This window comes from Pipra filicauda, unplaced genomic scaffold, assembly GCF_003945595.2.
Source record: "Pipra filicauda isolate LSUMZ 115617 unplaced genomic scaffold, ASM394559v2 scaffold11_size5308982_pilon, whole genome shotgun sequence".
Classification (NCBI taxonomy): domain Eukaryota; kingdom Metazoa; phylum Chordata; class Aves; order Passeriformes; family Pipridae; genus Pipra; species Pipra filicauda.
Window position 1 is genome coordinate 5131316 of NW_024103652.1, and position 22266 is coordinate 5153581.

The window sequence follows — 22266 nt, forward strand, 5'->3', positions numbered from 1 at the left end:
CGAGCTGGGACTAAGGTTCTTTTGCAGTGGCTGGCTCCAGTGAGCCCATGGGTGCCCCACTTGACTCCCTACACACCCTACTGTTACACAATCAGACCAGGTTTCCTCACCAGATTGACCCCAGGTTTTCCACACCAGAAGCCTCTGGATTCTTAAAATACTTTAATTATAGTGCAGCAACAAAATAACAACTCAAGCCGGGTGCTTTCTAGGAGAGATTTTGAGCAAAGCAAACCCTGGGTTTACCTGCACAGTTTAAAAGTCTGTGTGAAAGTCTGGGGTCTTCAGCTGACTTGTCAGCTCCTGCTGTGTCTCTGTGTCTGGTCACCTTGTCTGGCCCACAGGTCCCTGTGTCCTTTGTTATGCAAAGGGTCAGGCACCACCTGAACCTGCAGCTGGCACTGCAGCTGCACATCGAGCTACTTGCACTGAATGTACTTAACATTATTCAGGCCCAAACTGTACATCATTCTACTGGGGACACACTGGACACTGATGAACACTCCACAGCACTCGACCGTGGGGGTGATGTAAATAAGGTTCTCTAGGAATGTCCTGTACTCTGACATTGTTCTTCAGTATTGACGTCACGATATTGACCTTGACCAGTTTGTAAGTAAAAAGCTGTTTTTGCCAACAGCCAGGCCAGTGAGCTCTCCCCCAGCCCCAAGAAGCAACGTCAGGTCCCACTCCTATTGCACTGACGCAAGGATGAGGATGCAGTCCTGTGTGTCAGACAGTGTCCTGAGCAACGCCTGTTGTCTTTCAGGCCCAGGCCATATGAGGAGTGGCTGAGGTCACTTGGTCTGTTCAGCCTGGAGAAGATTGAGGGGAGACCTCATCACGGTCTACAACTTTGTTGTGAAAGGAAGAGGAGAGGCAGACACTGATCTCCTCTCTGGTGACCAGTGGCAGAACCTGAGGAAATGGCCTGAAGTTGTGCCAGGGGAGGTTTAGGTTGGATATTAGAAAGAGGTTCTTCACCCAGAGGGTGGTTGGGTGCTGGAACAGCCTCCCCAGGGAAGTGGTCACAGCACCAAGCCTGACAGAGTTCAAGAAGCATTTGGACAAAGATCTCGGGCAATGACTCCTGGGAACAGTCTTGTGCAGGGCCAGGAGACAATGACCCTTGTCAGTCCCTTCCAACTCAGCATACTCTGTGACTCTCTGACCCCTGGACTCTGAAGCCAGAGCAAGCTCACGGGCTCAGAGTATGTGGCACCTCCTGCACACCGCAGCCCGCACACGGAACAGCACAGCCCGCGCCCCGCAGCCCACGTTACAGCGCCCGTCCCTGAGGTGGCTCTGCCCGCAGCAGATCTGACCTTGACCTCGGTGCCACCCCCCTGCCCACCCTGCCCTCTGCACTGACAGCTCTTCCTCTCCTCCTCCCACATCCAGGGAGGGGCGCCGGTCGAGGAAGGCAGCGGCCCGCTGAGGGGCGAGCCGGGGCCAGGGCTGCGGGCAGGAAGGGGAAGCCCGCCCGCTCCGCGCCCCCGCCGTCCGGCTGACTGGCTGGCTGGCTGGCTGACTGGCTGCCCTCCCTCGCTTCCCGCCTCCCGCTCCGGCTGGCGGCCATCCCGCCGCGGCTCCGGCCTTGGGGCGCGGGGCGGGGCCCGCGCGCCACCGCCCCTTCCCTGCCTGCGCCCGGCGGCCCCTGACGGCGAGCGGCGGCGGTCTGGTGCTCCTCGCTCCCGGTGAGTGCGGGCCCGGCCGCCCCGCTGCGCTCCCGCCCGGTGCCGGCGGCTCGGGCGCCTGGGAGCCGCGTCCCCGGCCCCCCATTGCCCGGCGGTCCCGGAGAGAGGTGGCGGGGAGGGGGCGCCCCTCGGGGCAGAGCGGGGCCGGGTGCGGGGCCGGGTGCGGGCCCGGGCGGAGGGCGGGGACCGGCGGCTGGCAGGGCCCGGCGGCTCCCGCGGCGGGCGCTGGAAAGGGTCGCTATGTTCTGCGGGGGGAAGGCGGAGCGGCCCCTGAGGCACCATCTCGGAGAGGCGGCAGCAGCAGCTGCGTGGGCCCCCGCGGCTCCGGGCCCCGGCCGGCAGAAGTCGGGTCTCTCCAACGCCCGGCTTTGGGCCGGCTCACACAGGTACCGGGATCGGCTTTGGCAGAGCGGAAAGCGAGGAGTAGGTGTAGCTTGATGAGATGAGCGGGCGTGGAAGAGAAGTTGTGCTGCTCTGCCCTCATCTGAGTGAATTTTCCTGCTGGAACAACTCGAACCTTGTCTGTTGGTATTTCAGTAGTATCTAAGTAGTAGAGGATAGTGCATAGCGTACGTAGAAGGCACACAGCAACCCTGCTATGTTGCAGAAACCCCAATAGATCTGCAACGTAAGTGAGACAGGGAAGGCATGGAAGAAACTTATTGGAAAGTGAAGCCTGGAAAGTGTCAGGTTTTAAGTATTTTAGGAGACAAAATCGTCTGTTTTGGTACAGATTCATGGTACAGACAGCAGGTGCAGGTGCTCCATAACAGCTATGGAGGTTGTAGCCCAGATTGCAGCTATTTGCCTTCTAGTCTAACCTGACTGAGGACTGTGGCTGTGGAGATGCCTCGTTTCAGAATCGGGATCAGGTATATGTTTGGATTGGTCCCGTGTATCTTTCACCACATTGCCATGTTTCATAACACCACCATGGTTCCGTTTTATTTTTTAACTGAAAGTTGTACTTTGCTATTTAGTTTCCACCCCTAAAGCTATTGTAGGTGGGGGTGGGGGGAGGAGGAAGACGGAGAGGTCTGGACTTCGATATTCTTTAGTATCAGCAGGAAACTTGGTCTAAAACAGAGGATTCTCTCTCCAAACAATTGGAATTGAATTAATATCTCTGAGCACTCAGTGCTGTTGCTATTGTTCAGACTAGCTCTATCAATCCACAATACTTAAGTAAAGGAAGACCACCACAGAGAAATATTAACACTGGAATGTTTATTTAGTATTGCTTTGCTTAAAAGTGATTGTGCTCCATCAGAATGTCCTAATAAACTTCTGGGGATTGTTACTGCTTCAAAGAAAGTAAGAGGAATGTGATGGACACAGAGTGGGAAATGCAGCTGATTCTTGTGCCCTCCAGGATCTGTATGGTGTGAGAGGAATTATTTGAAAAATTATCAATACTTTACTTATCTTGAATCTTGTAAGATAGAGGAAATGCCTGAAGAAGCCAGAAATATACGTATGTATGAAGAAGTCTGATCATTAAGCTGTGCTTTGCAGACTATATCATGCAGACTACTGCTGAACTGAAAAAACTGTAGGGCTTTCAAGCTGCATTTTTTTGTCATATCACATTTGTAATTTAGCATCTTTTTTTCTCTCTGGTTCCTTTTGGCCCAAGGATGATACACTCTGACTTTGATACTATTCAATGAAGTTTTTATACTAATGATGGAAGAGCTGAAACAATAAATGTAGAAAATTAGAGAAGAAACCATATTTGAACAGTAAGAAGTGCAGCAAATCTCTTTCACTAAGTGTTTTCCAACGTAGACTGTCACAGTAGGATTTTACCATTTAAGAGCTGGAAATTTTCTCCCTCCTTGCAGTAACAATCCACTTAAACTAACTGGAAAGATATGATTTGAAGAGTGGTTCCTTTCCATCTTTTTAAATACAGAGGAGGCAGAGAGTCTGCTCCGTTTGTGTGAAAAGGAGGTAAGATTTTTTTCAGGGTTCTTGCCTTCAGTCCTGCCTTAGGGATTGGTTAGTTCAAAAGATTTTCTCTATGTATGTGGTGCTTCCTTGGAGGAACTGGGACATCCCACATTTGTAGGGTCAGGACTTGTGAAAGGGGGTGTTTAGTTTTCGTTGTTTGGGGTTTTTTCCCTCTATCTTTTTTGTGTGAAAACTGCTCCACAAAAGGTTGAATTAAAAGTGTTTTTTGGAAACTTAATTTGCCTCCTCATGGAGCCTGGCCAGTAAACCCTGCTAACAGCTACTTTGAATTTATGAAATTGTATCAGATACACGCTTGTTTGGCTCATAGACTGAAGCCATTGGTGTTTGAAAGCTGAATTCGTCTAGTGTGAATAGTTCAATAGCTACTGAGATTGAAAGCTACAGTTTTTGGTGTGAGAAAATTATCTGTATTTCCAGACCACAAATTCACAATTTGTCTTGAAACGGTGTGAAAAGTTAGGACTTCTTCCCCACAATGTCATACCATTTCATACATCCCCTCATCAGTTCTTTATCCTGAAAAGACTCCTTCTACCTGCATATCTCTGATAGCTTTGAAACAGTTCATATGGCAAGCTACAGAAAAAGGAGTTTTAAAGGTGCAGGGACAGTAGTTCGCAGAGCTGGTGTAATGGTAATGGCATGAGTAGAGAGCTGATTCACAATACTCGCCTTTTGTTTCCCCTTCCTATGCACCTCTGCAGTGTTTCTTCACCCTTCACGTGAGTCTTTTGAAACTAACAGACCAATGCTGAGATGTCTTTTAATCTGCCTGCTGAAATTGAACCCAAATTTCAGAGCAAACCTTTGTACACCGTTGTAGCACTCTCTGTATTCCAAATTTCTTGCAGTTGCTTCCATGCTGTTTCTGTTGTTTGTTTGTTGTTTTTTTTAACTAACACTGAAAGCTAGTTCTTTGTTAAAACTGGTCCAAGCTGCATAGTTGTTATTGAACAGTCTGAGGCTACTAACATAGGGTAAAAGAGGAGCAAGTTTGTACAGAGATAGGAAGTAGGTTAAAGTTCAAAGTTACCCTTTCAGGAAGAGGGAAAAAACCTTCAAGGCTTCATTTTTCGATGTTGGTAGTCTCCAGATAAGGTTCCCTGTATTCTCAGGCATACCACTGCTCATTTTTCTGCAGCAAAAAGGAAAATTAATCTCTGCTTTTTAACTGGGACACTCAGTGGTGAGTCTGCTGACACAGCACCCCCTTAACACTTACACCTCCTTAATTATGATCTGGATTTTGTTAAGACTAGATTGCATTCCAGAGGCTGTCGAGGATACTAGGCATGTGTGCTTGCCTAGGTTACCAAAAGCATGGTGAGATCTATAGCAGTGTTTTGACTGTCCCTCTAAGCCATAAGTGCACAGTAACTGCTAAAGTGAGGGAGGAGGTAGCGTTTGGCTTTCTGGAGGGATGACTTACATGAGTTTAATATCTACATCTTGGAACTGGGCATGCATCTAAACTTCCAGCTTGCTTGGAGCTGGAGTTACTTTAAGACCTAAAGGTTTCATTTTACAAGCTTGATCTCTGAATTGAATTTTCAGTCCCTACATGTGCAATATAGCACTGCTAACAAAGTGAAATTGTCAAAGTGCTTATGACAGCCTGTGAAATACATGAATTACAGGAATATGCAATTAGTAAGTAGCCTGTCCAGTGCATTGGAAGTGTTGCGCATTATCACTCTGAATAAATAAGTATTTCAGCATTGCAGTTTTGGCTATCAGCAGAAAGAAGTAAAGTCTGCAGCCCTGTTTCTTCAGTGTGAGTGACTGAGTTCCTCTTGAACATTAGAGTTGAAATGGGCTCCCTGAAACTTTGCCTAGAGATTGTTTAAAAAAACCTCCTTTATGTATTACTGCATTTTCTTCCAGTGTGGAATAATGGTGTAGTTTATACTAGCAGAACAGTTGCTCAGTCATCATATTGTTAAAGGACTTCTTTTTAAGGATCTACATGTAATGATCTACATGTAATGAAAAAACACAAAGATTCTTTCTCCGATCTCTGTTAGCACCGAAATCTCATCACTGACTGTTGACAGCAATACAACAGTGTATATTTTTTGCATAGTGGCCTCACCTGTCACAGGTAAAGTGTTAAACAGTAAGAGCTTCTCTGAATCACAAGAAACCTGTGTTTATTGCAACGGTAGTTGCACTCATCTGTTCTTTGCACATCCAGAAGTAATTATAGCATTTTATAATTTTATAAAACAAGACTCTACCTGTTCTAGTAGTGGTGTTGAAGTCTATGTGTGGGTTTAGGGTTTTCGTGGCTTTTTGGTGGGGTTTTTTTCCATTTTTTGGTGGGTGGGGGTTTTTGTTGTGTTGTCTTTGTCCATTGGTACATTGGTCCGTCGGTACATTTCCCCTGGGTAACAGAAGCATTTTTCTTAGGCAACTTGGATATTTAAACTAAAAATATTTTCTACAAATATACAAATATATTTATTAGGGTTTTTTTCCCCAACTGAACTGAATTATGGATGGATTTACTTACCAAAATTTTATTCCTGCAGACATCTGAGTAGTATTGGAGAGGTTGCCTTTCCATATCAAAAATGCAGACTTCTGTCAACATGCTTAACCTGTGTATTTTCCTTCCTTGGTTTTCAGGGAAGGTAGGCATACACAGAGCATGCTGCAATTCCAATAGAACAGAAGTTCCTACATGCCAGACCTGCTAGATCTTTGTTCATGGCTAAACCATTTGAAACCTCTGTAAACTGGAAGTAGTCATCAGTCATTATTTTTAATGAAGGCCCATTGCTGAGTAGAATGTGAAACCATGAGAAGTTTTAGAGGCTCAGGGGAACTGAGCAATAGCCCTTAATTTGACAAGTGCTGTTCAGATATATGTAACTGCTAGTAGTGTCACGAAGTGCATGCTCAATATTGTGATGATGAATTTACAGCTCAGTAACCCACTGCTCTGCTGCAGCTTCCTTTAGATTTTCTTAGTTACTTTTTACTTTTTGCTTTTTGGAGGTGCTTGTTGCATACTTGGCAGCTAAGTGCAGATACGTATACATACATACACACAATGGGTGGACAAAACTGAAGGAAGCAACTTGAGGGAGTAGGAATGATAGTTGCAATGGAAAGTGGTAAGATCAGATTCAGGATGAGTGGAAAATGTTCCATATGTCCTCTGCCTTATCACCAGGCAGTCCTACCAGCTCACCTCTTGTTTTCCCAGTTTTCAATTGGAAGCTTCAGCACAGAAACATCATATTTTGTCATATTTCTTCCCAAGTTTCCTGCAAGTACCAGCAAGTCTGAGCCTTCCCCTTTTTCTTGATGACTGATAAAATACCATCTTTTCTTTGGCTGAGTGTAACTTTTTTAGCATTTCTAGTGTCTGGTAGAGTGTTCAAATCAAACTGCTTCTTTGCTGAGTGTGCGCTTCCCAGTAGTGGTCAAGAATTTACTCACATTTCAGGAAAAAGAGCATTGACTACTTGAAATCTGTTTTAGTTAAGCTATTAGGAGTTTAGTTTTATGAAGAAGTGTTTAAAATTAACCTCTTCCTGGTAATAATGTAGGCACCCTCTCATAATTTGAAAGACAGCAACTAAGAAACCAAAGATGGAATAGAAAAGGCAGTTGAACATGTTGCCTTTCCCCAAATGTGATAAATAGAAACCCAGAGTCGGGTGATTTCCAATTAGAATTTATTATATGATAAAAGCAAATTCAGAGGTGGGTGATCAGGCAGGGGTTTCAACAACTCCCAACGCCTGTCACACCCAAAGAAGACAGTTGTTCTACATTTATTTCCAGCTGATTCATGAATATTCATTATACATAAGCAAAAACATTACACATTGTTAAGTCAGACATTCAACAGATGTTTTTCTTAAACAAGAATATTATCATAGAATCATAGAATCATAGAATCGATTGGGTTGGAAAAGACCTCCGAGATCATCGAGTCCAACCCTTGGTCCAAATCCAGTCCATTTACTAGATCATGGCACTCAGTGCCACGTCCAATCTGCGTTTAAAAATCTCCAGGGATGGTGAATCCACCACCTCTCCGGGCAGCCCATTCCAATGCCTGATTACTCTCTCTGTAAAGAATTTTCTCCTGATATCCAACTTAAATTTCCCCTGGCGGAGCTTAAGCCCGTGCCCCCTTGTCCTATTGCTGAGTGCCTGAGAGAAGAGACCAACCCCCACCTGGCTAGAACTTCCCTTCAGGTAGTTATAGACGGTGATGAGGTCACCTCTGAGCCTCCTCTTCTCCAGGCTAAACAACCCCAGCTCCCTCAGCCTCTCCCCATAGGACTTATGCTCCAGTCCCTTCACCAGCCTTGTTGCTCTTCTCTGGACCCGCTCCAGCACCTCAATATCCTTTCTGAACTGAGGGGCCCAGAACTGAACACAATACTCAAGGTGTGGCCTCACCAACGCAGAGTACAGGGGAAGGATCACTTCCCTGCTCCTGCTGGCCACGCTATTTTTGATACAGGACAAGATCCCATTGGCCTTCTTGGCCACCTGGGCACACTGTTGGCTCATGTTGAGCTTCCTGTCAATTAGTACCCCCAGGTCCCTTTCTGCCTGGCTGCTTTCCAGCCACTCTGTGCCCAGCCTGTAGCGCTGCAGGGGGTTGTTGTGGCCAAAGTGCAGGACCCGGCACTTGGCTTTATTGAACTTCATCCCATTGGAATCAGCCCATCTCTCAAGTCTATCCAGATCCCTCTGCAGAGCCCTCCTGCCTTCCAGCAGGTCGACACTCCCTCCCAGTTTGGTGTCATCAGCAAATTTGCTGATGATGGACTCAATCCCCTCATCTAAATCATCAATAAAGATATTAAACAGGACTGGACCCAACACAGACCCCTGGGGAACACCACTGGTGACCGGCTGCCAGCTGGATGCAGCTCCATTCACCAGCACTCTCTGGGCCCGACCCTCCAGCCAGCTCCTAATCCAGGAGAGGGTACACTTGTCCAAGCCATGGGCTACCAGCTTTTCCAGGAGTATATTATGGGAGACAGTGTCAAAGGCCTTGCTGAAGTCTAGATAGACCACATCCACAGCCTTCCCCTCATCCACCAGGTGGGTCACCTGATCGTAAAAAGAGATCAGGTTGGTCAGACAGGACCTGCCCCTCCTAAACCCGTGCTGGCTGGGTCTAATCCCTTGTCCATCCTGAAGGTGCTGTGTGATTGCACTCAGGATGATCTGCTCCATAACCCTGCCAGGCACCGAGGTCAGGCTGACAGGCCTGTAGTTGCCAGGGTCCTGCTTGCAGCCTTTTTTGTGGATTGGGGTGACATTCGCCAACCTCCAATCATCTGGGACCTTCCCAGAGAGCCAGGACTGTTGGAAGATGATGGAGAGCGGTTTGGCAAGCTCTTCTGCCAGCTCCCTCATCACCCTGGGATGGATCCCGTCTGGTCCCATAGACTTGTTAGGATCCAGCTGGCTCAGTAAGTTGCTAACTACATCCTCCTGGAATACAGGAGGGCTATTCAGCTCTCTGTCTCTGTCTATCTGCTCTAGAGGCCAGTTGTTCTGAGGGCCTGTCTTACTGCTAAAAACTGAGGCAAAGTAGGTGTTAAGTACCTCAGCCTTCTCCTTATCTTTGTTAACTATATTTCCCTCCAAGTCCAACAGAGAATTGAGGTTTTCCTTGCCCCTTCTTTTGCTATTAATGTATTTATAAAAGGACTTTTTGTTATCCCTAACTGAATTAGCCAAATTAACTTCAAATTCCACTTTTCTTTCCCTAATTTTTTTCCTAAGCATCCATAATATATTGTCAAGTCAGACATTCAGCAGATGTTTGCTTGTTATCTATACAAGGTTATAAATTTTTAAGAAAGGTGCTATTATCCAGCTAACTAAACAAAACTCTTTCACTATAAGTCTTACACAAGATAAAAGGGTGGTAACTTGTTGTATGTCTTTATAGGGGCCCAATTAAGTTTTATGATTTGTTTTTCTTTTCTCTCTCCAGGTCATATTGACCTTACACTGTTTTTCTTTTAATTAGCCCGAATCATTTTCTCAGTTTATCACACCAAGTGAGATTAATATGTCTGTACTAAAATGCTGGATAACTGTGCCTGTTCTGTTCCTCCTTTATGGCCTGAAGCTTGAAGGAAGTCATCTGATCTAGAATCTTTTTCTTTCCTTTTTTACTTTGTGCAGGTCAAACAAAATAAATCCATGTCCTTAGTTTGTCCTCAGGAACTTATGTAATAAATGTGATTATTTCTAATCGGGAGTCTTTTGTAAACATTTGTGTCATGTACTACAGAAAGAGAATGATTTACTGTCAGCACGTATTTTAGCAGGAAAGTACTCTGTGTGCTACAGTTCTCTCTTTTTATGGGTAGCGAGAGATAAGTAGGGTGCTCTGATATCCCTAAAAAAACCCAAACCAGTATTGTTGCTGGTATTGATCTGGTTACAACAAATGAATATAAGAGCAGTTATGTTTTTAAAAAATAATCTTTTTTTTTTTTTTTTGTGGTGTGAAAGAGATAGTTTCTTTTAGCCTGGTTAGCTGTATTAAGTTTCAGCTTCAACTCTAAAGAGAGTAGAATAGTATGTTGAAGTGATGTCTAGAACGGTTTTCAGATTTTTTTCTGGGGTATAGTGAGAGGCTAAACAGCAAATTTTTTCCCTCTGCAGTCTTTGTGAGATAATTTCTGCAAGTGCAAAATTACAGGATATATAAGCATGCTTTCTCAATTCCATTAATTTCAGTAAAATTTTGTTTGTTATCATTGATCCAAGTCACACAACTGCTTTTGAAAGGGTCTGAAGTAGAGTTTAGGGGCCACAGTCAATCAAGAATGTGCTTTAAACTGAGCCGAGTCCTTTTCCAATCAATGTTGTTATGATTTGACTAGTGCTGTGTTTATATTGGACACTCAGAGAAGTTAAAGCAGCTGAAGGTTTGAAATCAGCACATGAAACATATACTTAAGTCTCCTGTGAGTGTTCTTTTTTAAAAAAATAAAAAGTCGTAGTTACATACTTTAATCTTTTTTGTGGAGATCTACGTGAGACTTCAATATGCTTTGAATGTATTTGATTTAGTTAACTATGAAGAGAAGACAAGGAAAGAGGATGGACAAACACCTTTTTCCTTCTGTCCCCTTGGGCTTGTGCATGTTTATTATGTCATGATCATCATGGTCTTCAGGACAGTAGAGATTCCCACAGACAGTTCAGCCAGCCTTTTTTGCGCTGATCTTTTGGTGCTAGTAAATATCTGAGCTCTCGTGGTAAAAGCTGAGTTTGCTGGCTCACTCAATGAAGTGAGGAATGTTTTGCGTACAGATTTTGTTAGTGCAAAAGCTTTATGAGAGTATTGCAATGTAAAACTCGTGTTTCCAGAGAAATTTGAAGGTTATGACCTCATTGAAATAAATTTGCTTCTCCTGATGTTCATGGTTAGAATCTTTCTGCAGTGTTGCTTCTCTGGGGGAGAGAGAATTGGAACTGGTAGAGAGGAAAGCCAGAAATCAGACTGATTGATGATCAGACAGAGCGATGAGCTGATATACAATCTGGATTGATTGAGAAATAGTCTGACAAGAGATGGAGCTGGGTAGCACAGTGATAAGCTATTGTGTTGATGTAACAAGGTGAGTGAAACCCAATATTGATAGTTAGGGAGTACAGATTTAAAGATGATCAGCATTAGTATGAGCCGAATTGTGGGTATTATTAGGCACAGCAAGAGCTAAAATAAAGGTTGTGTCTGGTGCACTTTATAGAAGTGCTTTAACCTCTGAGAAGGTTTCAGCAATGAGATGCTCCTTTTTTTTTTCCCCAGTTGAACCATTTTCAATCAGCTGAAACCACTGGAGTCCTAGGGCTATGTCAAGAATTGTACAAACACTAAAGAACATCTGTCTGGATAACTGGAGAGGGGAAATTGCTTGGGCTAGAGTAGCTACTGTTTTCCAAGGCCTGGATGAGCACTATTTGTGTGGGTGGCTGTTGTCATTAGAAACTTCTTAAGAGGAATTCTGCCTTCCTGAGGGCCACTCTTCCACATTTTCAGGTTCAGATAATGCACAATTTCAGATGTGACCTCCGCTCAAACAGTTTTAAGGTTGTTGGGCAGAAGTTCAAGTGCTTGTTTTGGTATGTCTGACCAGGTCATGTGCACTGTGCTCATGCACTGGCCATGGCCAACACGTGTGACCCTGTGTACTGCACCAGTCCCAGGCAGACAGATGTCTTCTTCTCTGTGTGCTAGCCTGTTTGCATGTTTACATTTTGATGCCTGCAAAATAAATATTCTGTGCTGCAATCACAAGTTAATCTGTATCAAGTTAATCAAAAAGTTAATCTGTATCTGTCACAATGATTGGTTTAAAAATTTTTGTATCCTCAGTATGCAGAGTCTTGCTCCTTGGCGTCTTTTTTGGCAGATGACCAGCTTGAGTTCAGTGCTGTGGCCACTTGGTTTACAATTTACTGTGTGGAAGTAGTAGTTGGTGTGACTGAGGCTTCTCTGGCTCTGTGAAATTTGCTACAGCAATGCTGCTAGTTGGTATTTTTCTAGAGACTTTACCTCTTTCTAGGTATTTCTGAATGGCTTCCAGGCTTGTAATAGAGTTGTTCATATCAGTGGGACCAGGAAGGTGAAAAGAACATGTGATCGTGCTGTGGTCAGCCCACAGTTTGGCTTCTTTGTGTAATTCAGTTGATGAGAGGAGGTTTATACTGTGGTACTTCATACTGTGTACTAAAAGAGCTCTGTTCAGGGGAGAGGGTGATATCTGGTAAAGAAATGTTTACATGCAGATAATGCGTTATAACATTTTGATTTGCTCAGACATGGATGGGAAATGTTAGAGCTGCAATTTACACTTGGATGAGAATATGTGAACTGAGTACAGTGGACTCATTATGGTCATATCAAAGTAATGATCTGCTGGTTTATCTGTTAGGGGATATTTGAACATTTCCTATCTTCAGCTGCTCTTAGACTTTCCCATAAGAAGTGAATATGCATTAGTTAATGTTCTCAGCTCGGAGGCAAAAAAGTAAAGCTCATCAGGAGCGTAGCTGGCAAGGAAAGGAAGGAAGAAGTTAATTTTGATCATGCTCAATCATAGAAGCACAGTTTTCTTAGAGGAATAGCTGAGTGGTCCATGCTATTTAAAGATCATGACATCTAAAACTTGATGGGCTTGTGTGCGGGATGAGTATCTGCAAAGCTGGGAGGAGGAATCTTGGAAAATAATTTGTGGATGGGAACGTGTGAGGTGATACATTTGAGAGGGTGTATGTTTGCAGTCTGTTCATTTGCCAGCCTTTCAACTTCCCTGGCCATTTGGCTTTTTATCTAGAAATATCCATCACTTTTCCTTTCTTTTATAGTATCTTGCTGCTTTACACCCTGGACCTTTCTTTGTAATCATTTTTGCCATCTCTCCTTGGTTGTTGTGTTCAAAGTATATGAATTTTTAATTTCAATAATAGTGGAATAATTTAAAAATCCCCCAGAAATATATTCCATATAGTAGTGTTTCCTGAACAGTCAATGAAACTGGCTGGTGAGATAAATTAATTCATTCTTTGACCTTGCTTTATCTGTTTGTGCATCTTTTTTGCACGAGTCTCCAAAGCCTGTCAAAGGATGTGTCTCTCATGCCTTGTTGTGTTTGGTTTCTTTTTTGTTGTTGTTTGTTTGTTTTTTTTTTAAACTGAGGCAAGGGAAGATAATGTTACTTGAATGAAGACAGAAACAGTGCTGTGGAAAAACATCAACAGATCTGGAAATCGGACCTTTGATTATTTCTCTTCTAAAAAAATTTTAATCATGACTGGGAATGTTGCCAGACACTGCAAGAGAATTCTTCTTACTGTTAAATCATTAGCTTGATCCTTGGCATGTGTTGGCCTAAGCCAGTGCTCTCAGAAGAGGCCTGGGCAGAGTTCAAGTCTTCAGCGTGTCCTAGGAACTGTTCCATTAGGCAGTTTGCATGCAGTTAACCTTTTCTGGAGATTGAGAGATATTTGTATAGTGAATTTAGGCCCCTCTGTGGTAGTTGGCCTTGATATTGGGAATATCTCAACTTCTGGAAATGAACCCTAAATGACCCTAAAGGTCCCAGTAGAATGCTCTAACCCAGTAAGGCATTAGGATAGCCACGAAAAAAAAAAAAAAAAAAGACAAAATATCTCAAACTAAAATCATGTTTACAATAGAGTCTGCCTAAATTTTCTTTTTGGTGGTGACCTTAACAAATCTCTGAAATCAGGAGGGTTCCTTTTTTTCATTTGATAGGGTTTGTATTCTTAGTCTGTAATAATTCTTCTCAAATAAAACAATAGTGTTTTCTGTTTTGGTTTAATTGTTTTTAATTTTGAATGCAAATGCCTGTCTGTTTAGCTTTAGATCAATGCCACTTCTGCTAGTTTTGGCTAGGATACAGTTAATTTTCTCCCTAGTAGGTAGTATGTGGCTGTGGCTTAGATTTGTACTGGAAACAGGGTTGATATCACAGGGATGCTTTTGCTGCTGCTGAGCAGGGCTTCCACAGAGACAAGAGCTTTATGTATTAAAATGTCTGTATCTCAACCCATGAGTTTTCTACCTCTTACTGTTCTGATTGCCTCCCTGACCCCTCCAGGAGAGAGTGAGGAAGTGGCTGTGTGGTGCTTAGTTGCCTGGGGTTGAACCACAACCCACTTAAGAAATGGGGCCATTTTCTCATGGTGGCTCATGAATCACAGAGGCACAAAGAGCTGTCTGGAAGCAGTGAAAAGAAGAGAATAGTGAAGACACTAAACTCTCTTTGTAAAATCATGTCCAGAGAAGGGCAATGGAGCTGGTGAAGGGTCTGGAGCACAAGTCTTAACGAGGAGTAGCTGCAGGAGCTGGGGTTGTTTAGCCTGGAGAAAAGGAGGCTGAGGGCTGACCTTATTGCTCTTTACAACAACCTGAAAGGAGGTCGTAGCCAGGTGGGGTTGGTCTCAACGGGATGAGAAGAAATGGCTTCAAGTTGCACGAGGGGAGGTTTAGATTAGGCATTAGGAAAAAATGTCTTCCAGGACTTGGAATAGGCTGCCCTGGGAAGTGATGGATTCACCACCCTTGGAAGTATTCAGCAGATGTGTTGATGTGGCACTTGGGGACATGGTTTAGTGGTGGACATGATAGTGCTGGGTTAACACTTGGACTAAATCTTAGAAGTTATTTCCAACGTTAAGCTTCTGTGATACTAAACCTGTGGTATATCCGTATTTTCATGATGCTTTTGTCTCTGAGGAAGTGTTGCATGTATATTTGTAGTGAAAAGGGCATGACTAACAGTACCTTATTGTCTTTTTGTACCTTATTGTCTTTTTGTACCGTTTTGCCTTTTTGAAAGTTGGAACAGATACATTGTGGACTGTGGGACGTGTACTTTGTATGCAGGACACGCGTAATGAAAATGTCTTTGCTTTTTCATTTGTTTAGGGATTCTAAGGGTCTTGAACAACCATGAGCAACCCGTTTGTACAGATTGTGGAGCCGCTGGACCCAAAACAGCCTCTGAAGAAGTTCTTTAATCTGAGCAAATTGGGAGATGTGAGATATGGTACGTTGACAACATAAGGAAAACATTTTGTTTACATTGAACAGAACTGGAACAGGTATTGCCACATTAGATGATATTTGGTCTCTGAAGAGAACTATGAATTCAAAAGATATTTTTTTAAAACAAAATTTGAGGAAAATTTACTTCTATAAATTTAGAACTACGAAAGTATTGGCAAGATCACAGTAACATTTTCTCAAGATACTGTGCACACAGCAATCTTGTTTTTTTCCTGAGTGGATAAGGAGGGCTAGGCAAAACTAAGAGCACAAGTTTTCTAATATACTACTGAGCTACTGTGAAAGGCTGGAAAGGATCTGACACTGATATGACTGAATCATTCAGAAAGATAATTCAGCTTTAAAAACAGTGCTGGTTAGAGAATCCTTTCTGAGGAGAATCCTTTCTGAGGAGGCTTTTTCTTTAGTTCTTCTGACACTTCATGATCTTTCATGTGGCACTGGTAAAAATTTTACAGTCTGTGCCACTGAGTTAGAAAGGGGGTACCTATAGCTTAAAACTGTCTATGTTACATGGTTTTGGTCTTTCAAAAAGGAAACAGGTGATTAAGGAAAATTTAGGAAGCAACAGGCAGAACATTTTCTCTGAGTGTCAGCAACAAATATCCATTACAGGCTAAGATAGTGTGTAAGTGAGAAATCAATTAATGTCAGACTTGGTGTGTGAAAAGCAGAGATGAGTCTTAAGAAGTAGATAAATACATGTATGGCATTACCAATTGATCCATTCAGGGATTGCAAGAGTGATAAAATCCAGATTCTTTAAAGAAAAAAAGATGCAATTCTCACTACCCAGCAGAAAGATGGAATAGCTTAGCAACAGAAGAATGGGGCAGGGAAGGGCAGGAGAATATTTTGTAAAAAAGCCAAACCAACAACAGCAACAATAACCTGCCAAAAACCCAAACAAACAAATACCCCCAAAACAAAACAAAAAACGACAACAAAAGCAACTGAAATTATTCTGAATTACTGTATCCTGAATAGCAGTTGTTTGGGGTTTTTTTTAATAATATCAGTAATGAGGTCTCACTGTGATTAAGTGACTTTTATGTCTCAGGGCCCCTGTGTAGAAAGTTGGGACAAACTTCTCAAGAGATTTTGAAATATAAATATTCTGAGAGGCAATCAAACATCTATTATTATAGTGGACAAGGGGGGCAAGTCTTGAGTAACTCGTGTTTTTTTAATTCACACCCATTGCTTGTAGTAAGGCTGTCAGTACTGCTCCAATAGCATTTTGTGTCATCTACAAATATGTCTAATCTGAAATAGATTAACAGATGCACAGTCTAACTTCTATTCAGTTTCATTTTCCATCTCTTGAGAAGAAGAGACTGCATAGACCACTAAAGCTGTGCTTTCCAACATGTCTGGTAGAAAATTATGTTTTTCTAGTGCATTTGTATGTCTGGTTCAGTGGCAAGAATGAGAGGAAACTGCAGAAAAACAAGGTGAGCACAGCATGTTTTCCAAGTAGCGTTGCTGTGGAGGGTGGAAAAGCTGTGGAAAAGTCCTTTCAGCAAAGATGTCTATGGTCTCACAGGAGCTGAGGTGATAAATCTACTCAAAGAATTGAGAGGAAGAGGTCAGTTAGTACTGACCTCCTGACAAAGCCAGAGGCTAGAAAAGAGGATTTGATAATTTGGGATAAAGCCTTGTGAAAATATGGGGTCAGCACTTGAAGAACTGTCTGCCCCAGGCATGGAACTTTGCACTTGCTGGCATATGCCTTAAGGTAAAACTGAATTTGTTTCTTGCCTCTCCCCCATGCAGCACGCCTGCCATTTTCTATTCGAATCCTCTTGGAAGCAGCAATCCGTAACTGTGATGAGTTCCTAGTGAAGAAGGGAGATGTTGAGAATATTCTCAACTGGAAAGAGGTGCAACACAAGAATGTTGAAGTGCCATTTAAGCCTGCAAGAGTTATTCTGCAGGACTTCACGTGAGTTTGATGCTCTCCAAAGGTCGGAAGGGGGGCTTTTGAGAGTGCAGCAATGCTCAGCTTGGGGTGGAGGGGTGAGCTGAGGGAAAAAATAACGGGGAGATATTCGGAAAAGCTTTTTTCAAGTTTCCTTGATGTCATGCTACAGACAGCATTTGAAGAGGCAGACACTCAGGGTAAAAGCATTGAGTGAAACTCTTCTGGGATGTAGAAATAAATATCTTTACATAACTTCAAAACAGAGGGGAAGAAAATGTGATGGATTGCATCCAAATGCATTTGGATTGCATCCAAATGAGGCAATCCAAAGTTTAGAGGTTTTGTTGTTTGAAGGGAAGGGGAGTATTGTATTTTTTGTGTGTGTTTTTTGGTTGTTTGGTTTTTTGTTTGTTTTTGGTTCCCCAGGATCTCTTGCTTTCGATTTTCTACCCTTTTCAGTTCTCATTTATAACCCGCATCATTGCTTTCTCTTCCAAGTCAGTATTATTTCAAATACATTTTTATAGACTCCTCTGCTATTAAAAAAATGAATGTCTGTTTTTCCCAGAAGTGCAAACTGAGATTCCTACCTAATGGACTCTGAAAATTGGGACTTGTTATTGCAGTGTGTTTAGCCCCCATGTGTCAGTAATAATCATGTAATAGTCCTTGGTAAATGTGGAAAGTCAATTTTCAGGTTGAACAATAACTTCTAACTATTTTTAATACGGCATTTGACTTGCAAGTTGACTGTTCTTTGTACCTTCGTACTCTATGGAACGGTTTAGTTCATCCATGGTAAGCCCTGTGCTGCTATGCTGCCAGTTGATTTTCTTTCTCAGAAGTAAAGGGTCTTAGCTGTCATACCTTCTGTTTGGCATTTTTGTAGAGGTTATCCAAGTGCTAGAGACCCAGTACAACTCAGCTCCTAAAGACATTAGGAAAAAGGGGCTAAACCTCAACTGAAAGAAGTGCTGATTTCCTGGCTATTTTTCACCTGCTGGCTGTTGTTAACACTTTGAAAAGCTGGAGAACAGAGAAAGCTGAACTTTCATGTAAACGTTGTTTCCTCTGTTACTGCAATTCTTTCTTGCCCCCTGCTCTTCTGCTGAGTTTTAAAAATTTGCCTAGAAGTATGCAGGGCAGCAGCATTCCTGAAAAATGAGCTCTTGGACAGGCCTCTGAGGAATCTTTTGAATAAGGCAGCTTTGGCAACTTTCCAAAAGCCATACAATTACATTCAAGTTGTTCTCGTTTAGAATTATTTAATTTGCCTATTTGGATCATTCTCTAATTTTTCTGAGTTCTTCTAAATACTGTAGATGGACATTGTGTCTGTTCCATTTCAGTTGTATAACATTCATAAGCTGGCAAAATAACTCTTCCACTGCTTCCCTCCCACCCCTGCCCTCCCCCAAATTCCCCTAGGTAGCATTACATAATATTTGCTATTTTCCTTGTAATATGCATATCCTGGGAGGTCAAACTGCTTCACATTGCTGAACAATATCAGTTAATTGTGTTAAGGTTAGATAATGTGGACCCTTTTTGCTGTTTATTTTTTGTAAATATTCAGGATTTTCAAGGTAAAATTCTGTGGAAATTACAAAGATTTTACTGTTCTTGTTGCATTGTTTCTGATGTATGCTCAAATGGTAATAGCTTCCTTATAGTCAGAGTTGAAAACATAAACTCTTACTGCTTTGGGCTGCTCTTGCAAAAATGTAGCGTTTTCAGTGGGTTGCTGACTGATGCCAGATCCTTGAGTGCACATCAGAGAACTCTTTTTGTCTCATCAGCCAGCAAAATCAGATAGGCAGATATGTAAGAGGTTTCCCAAGTTGATTGAAAATACCATGGTAAAATATACCTAAATAGAAGCTGACAATGTGAGAAGCTGCGAAGCATCAGAAGCTTCATTAAAATAAATATTGAAATGTGTGTGATCTCTTAGGTAAGTCAGGTGTTGAAAGGCCAGAAGTTCTGGTTATTCACTCCTTATTTGCTTATGAATAAACATGTGTTGCAAATGGAGGATGAATGAGAGACTCTCAGGTGCATTACTTTGACCTTTTGTACAGTTTACTGACCTCACGTAGGAAGGAAGGAAGGCAGGCTTAATTTAGGGATTTAAAAATCATTTTGGTTGAATGAGACATACAAACAGAGACAAAAAGATCTGTTAACCTTTTTCTGAGTTATTTGGATTTCAGGGGGTTGCTGGATGGTCACAAGATATGTGACACTTCATAACAATATGAATGTTGGCTTGTAGCTGTTTGAGTGCCATTTGTGATATAAGGTCTTTTGTCAGTCATAAGTACAAGAATTTGTTAGTAGGAATGCATGGTGCACCTTATTTCTGCCTTTGTGTTTTCCAGTGATCTGCCAGGACAGTTAAATCCACTTCTGAAAATACAGTTATTCTGTGAAGGTGTTTTGCAGTCAAGTCCTTTGTAACTTAGGAAATCTCATGCCCTGCTCTGCCAGTTTCACCTGAAGTGTGGAACATACAGGTTACAGAGAAGATTCTCCCGTGCCTTGCAAAACTTGGAAGAGATGACTCTTGCCTTAAAATCAACTAAATAAACATAGCAAAGAATCAAAGAAATAACACTGTTGTTTTCCCTCTTCATTTTTAAACTGGGGAGGAGAGAGGGGAACAGAGCAAAAGAAGAGAAACCAGTTCAAGGTCCCTAAGGAATGCTGTCTAGGAACAAATTTCCAAATTCTCAGCCAAGCATGTAGAACTGCTTCTGTTACTTGATGAATTTTGAGTTTAGCTTTTTATTTTTGCAGTGCTCAGGATATAGGTACAGTTCTGTCCCTATTGCTCTTCTGACTTTGTCTTCCTAAGGGTCCCTTCCACAGAGAAATGATCTCAAGACTGAGGGTATGGCTGTGGTTTGCTTTGCATGTGACAGTAGGTGTCTGTTCTGCATCTCCTGGATCTCAGTTGTGTTTGGTTTGGGGTTTTTTTCCCCCCTCTTTTCCGAATTGTTTCACCATGCTTATTTATCCTCTGTTTCAGCGGGGTGCCTGCCGTGGTTGACTTTGCTGCGATGCGTGATGCTGTGAAGAAACTTGGCGGGGACCCTGAAAAAATCAATCCTATCTGTCCTGCTGATCTAGTGATAGATCACTCCATCCAGGTTGATTTTAACAGGCAGTAAGGATACAAAATTACTCTTTACTTCTTAGTGGTTGTAAATAAAACGTACTGATCATCAAGGTAGTTCCACTGGTGATATTCTTAACATTTGTACTATAACATCTTAGACTTTAAGAAGTCTAAGTGATATAATCTAACTTAAAGTTAGATTGTTGTATTGGTTGCTGTGGTTTAGGGGGGCGAATTTTCTTTTTTCTGTGGCACATCTCTTAGCAGTACAAGCCTGGACTAATGGAAACTAGAATGTTAATAGAAACAGGCTCAACCCAGACCTGTGATGATTGTAATTTTCCATAATAATACTGTATTATTAGTAGTTGCTCAGAAATAGCTTTTTTTTCCACATGCACTTTTTTGACCCCGTAGGGCTTTTTGGAAAGGACAAACGTGAATGTCTCCTTTCTTCTTTACTTCTCTAAGAATAGACCTAAGCTACCATAGGCCCAGCTCTGAGGAGCTGCTTGCTGCTTCAGTGCTTCCAAGCAGAAGAGCTTCAGCTGCTGTTTATCGTGTCTCCTCTAAGCACAGGGCAGGAACATAACGCTTTTAAGTCCCCCCCATGCTACAAAGAGACAAACACTCACTAGCAGTCACTAGACCCACAGTGAAATACAAGACCTCTGCATGGAGGTCCTTCTACACTCCAGGGTACATAAGTATGGGCCTACTGAACTGATCTTCGAAACAGATCCTGCAATTACATGTTTTATGATGGTTCCCTTCCATCTTTTTTGTCTGCAGTTACCTTCTTGCTAAAATACACTGTATTTATTGTCCTACAGAGGAAGGAGTTTTGAAGCTGGCCACTTAAGTAATAGCATTGCAAAGAAAAAAATTCCTGGGAGGTGGAAATTAAAGAACATAAGAACCCTTTCTCAGTGTTTAGAGGTTTATTTAAAATAAACATACTGAACTTCTGGGCAGAAATATACTGCAAAGCCTGCTGCTCAGAAGAATGTTGTCAGTTTTCAAATATAGCTTTCTTCATACTTTTTTTAAGTGTAGACTAGTAAAGATAGAAATTCTCATGGTTGACATTTCATAGTTGAGAGGGGAGAAAAAAGCCAAAAAATTTTGACTTATGTAACTGTCAAAAATCAATTGCCATTGACATTTTTTCTAGAGGTGCTGCTTCTTATTCTTAACCCTAAAGAGTTTAGATACAGATGCAAAATGAAAAATAAGCACCTGAAGACTGATCTTGGGGCTAATGGATGTTCTAGCACTAATATATTAAACTGGAAACCTAACCTTTTTTCTTTCTAATTTGCATTACTCTGTTTTTTTAAGATATTTGGGAAACAGAGTATTTCTTTGTGAACAAGATATGATTATGTCTTTACCATAGGAAAAAAATCAACTATTATGATTCTTTTTCTATATTATTTTAATAAAATTCATGTTATGTTATCAGTAGTATCCAGGACTTAATATAGATCATTTTTTGGTAATCACTGTTTTTTGTCACAGCCTCATTTTATTTGTATTAGACTCATGTATATATAGAGAGAACATTGCCTAGCTCTATGCTTCAGTTCTTTCAAACTCTGCAGATGTAAGTTAGGCAGCTTTTCACTTTTTCAAGTGAAAAGTTTGTTAACTCTGCTTTGAAACAAGGAGGCTTCAGGCAGCACCATATCATAGTGATAACCTTTTTTAACAGAAGTTGCATGGCAGTTGTGTTTGTTGCCTTGCTGATTACTTCTGATTTAAGTGTTGGAAAATTCGTATTTCTCTAATATGTAGTGTTGTTTTTCTCAAGCTACAAGTTTAGTGCTAATCTGCATATGTGATATGCAGATTAGCACTCCCATTTGAAGTAGAGTTCAGGTATTAACTCTTAAGATTTCTTAAATTCTTTTCATTGGTTGCCTGCAGTGATATTAAACAGATG

General features: G+C 42.0%; 1 protein-coding gene across 2 annotated transcripts in view; it reads left to right on the plus strand.

The window, feature by feature from the left end:
* The first annotated feature begins 1456 nt into the window (after window positions 1-1456).
* ACO1 (aconitase 1) overlaps window positions 1457-22266 on the plus strand; it is a 39136-nt gene continuing 18326 nt past the window's right edge. Inside the window, exons 1-4 of one of the 2 annotated variants that reach the window (XM_027748067.2) lie at window positions 1457-1697; window positions 15136-15256; window positions 17053-17221; window positions 20232-20369. In XM_027748067.2, coding sequence (XP_027603868.1) covers window positions 15160-15256; window positions 17053-17221; window positions 20232-20369 — 404 coding nt within the window. In that variant the 5' untranslated portion in view covers window positions 1457-1697; window positions 15136-15159. Of the gene's footprint in view, window positions 1698-1999; window positions 2084-15135; window positions 15257-17052; window positions 17222-20231; window positions 20370-22266 lie in introns of those variants that run through there. The other variant, XM_027748068.2, reaches the window with a different exon arrangement.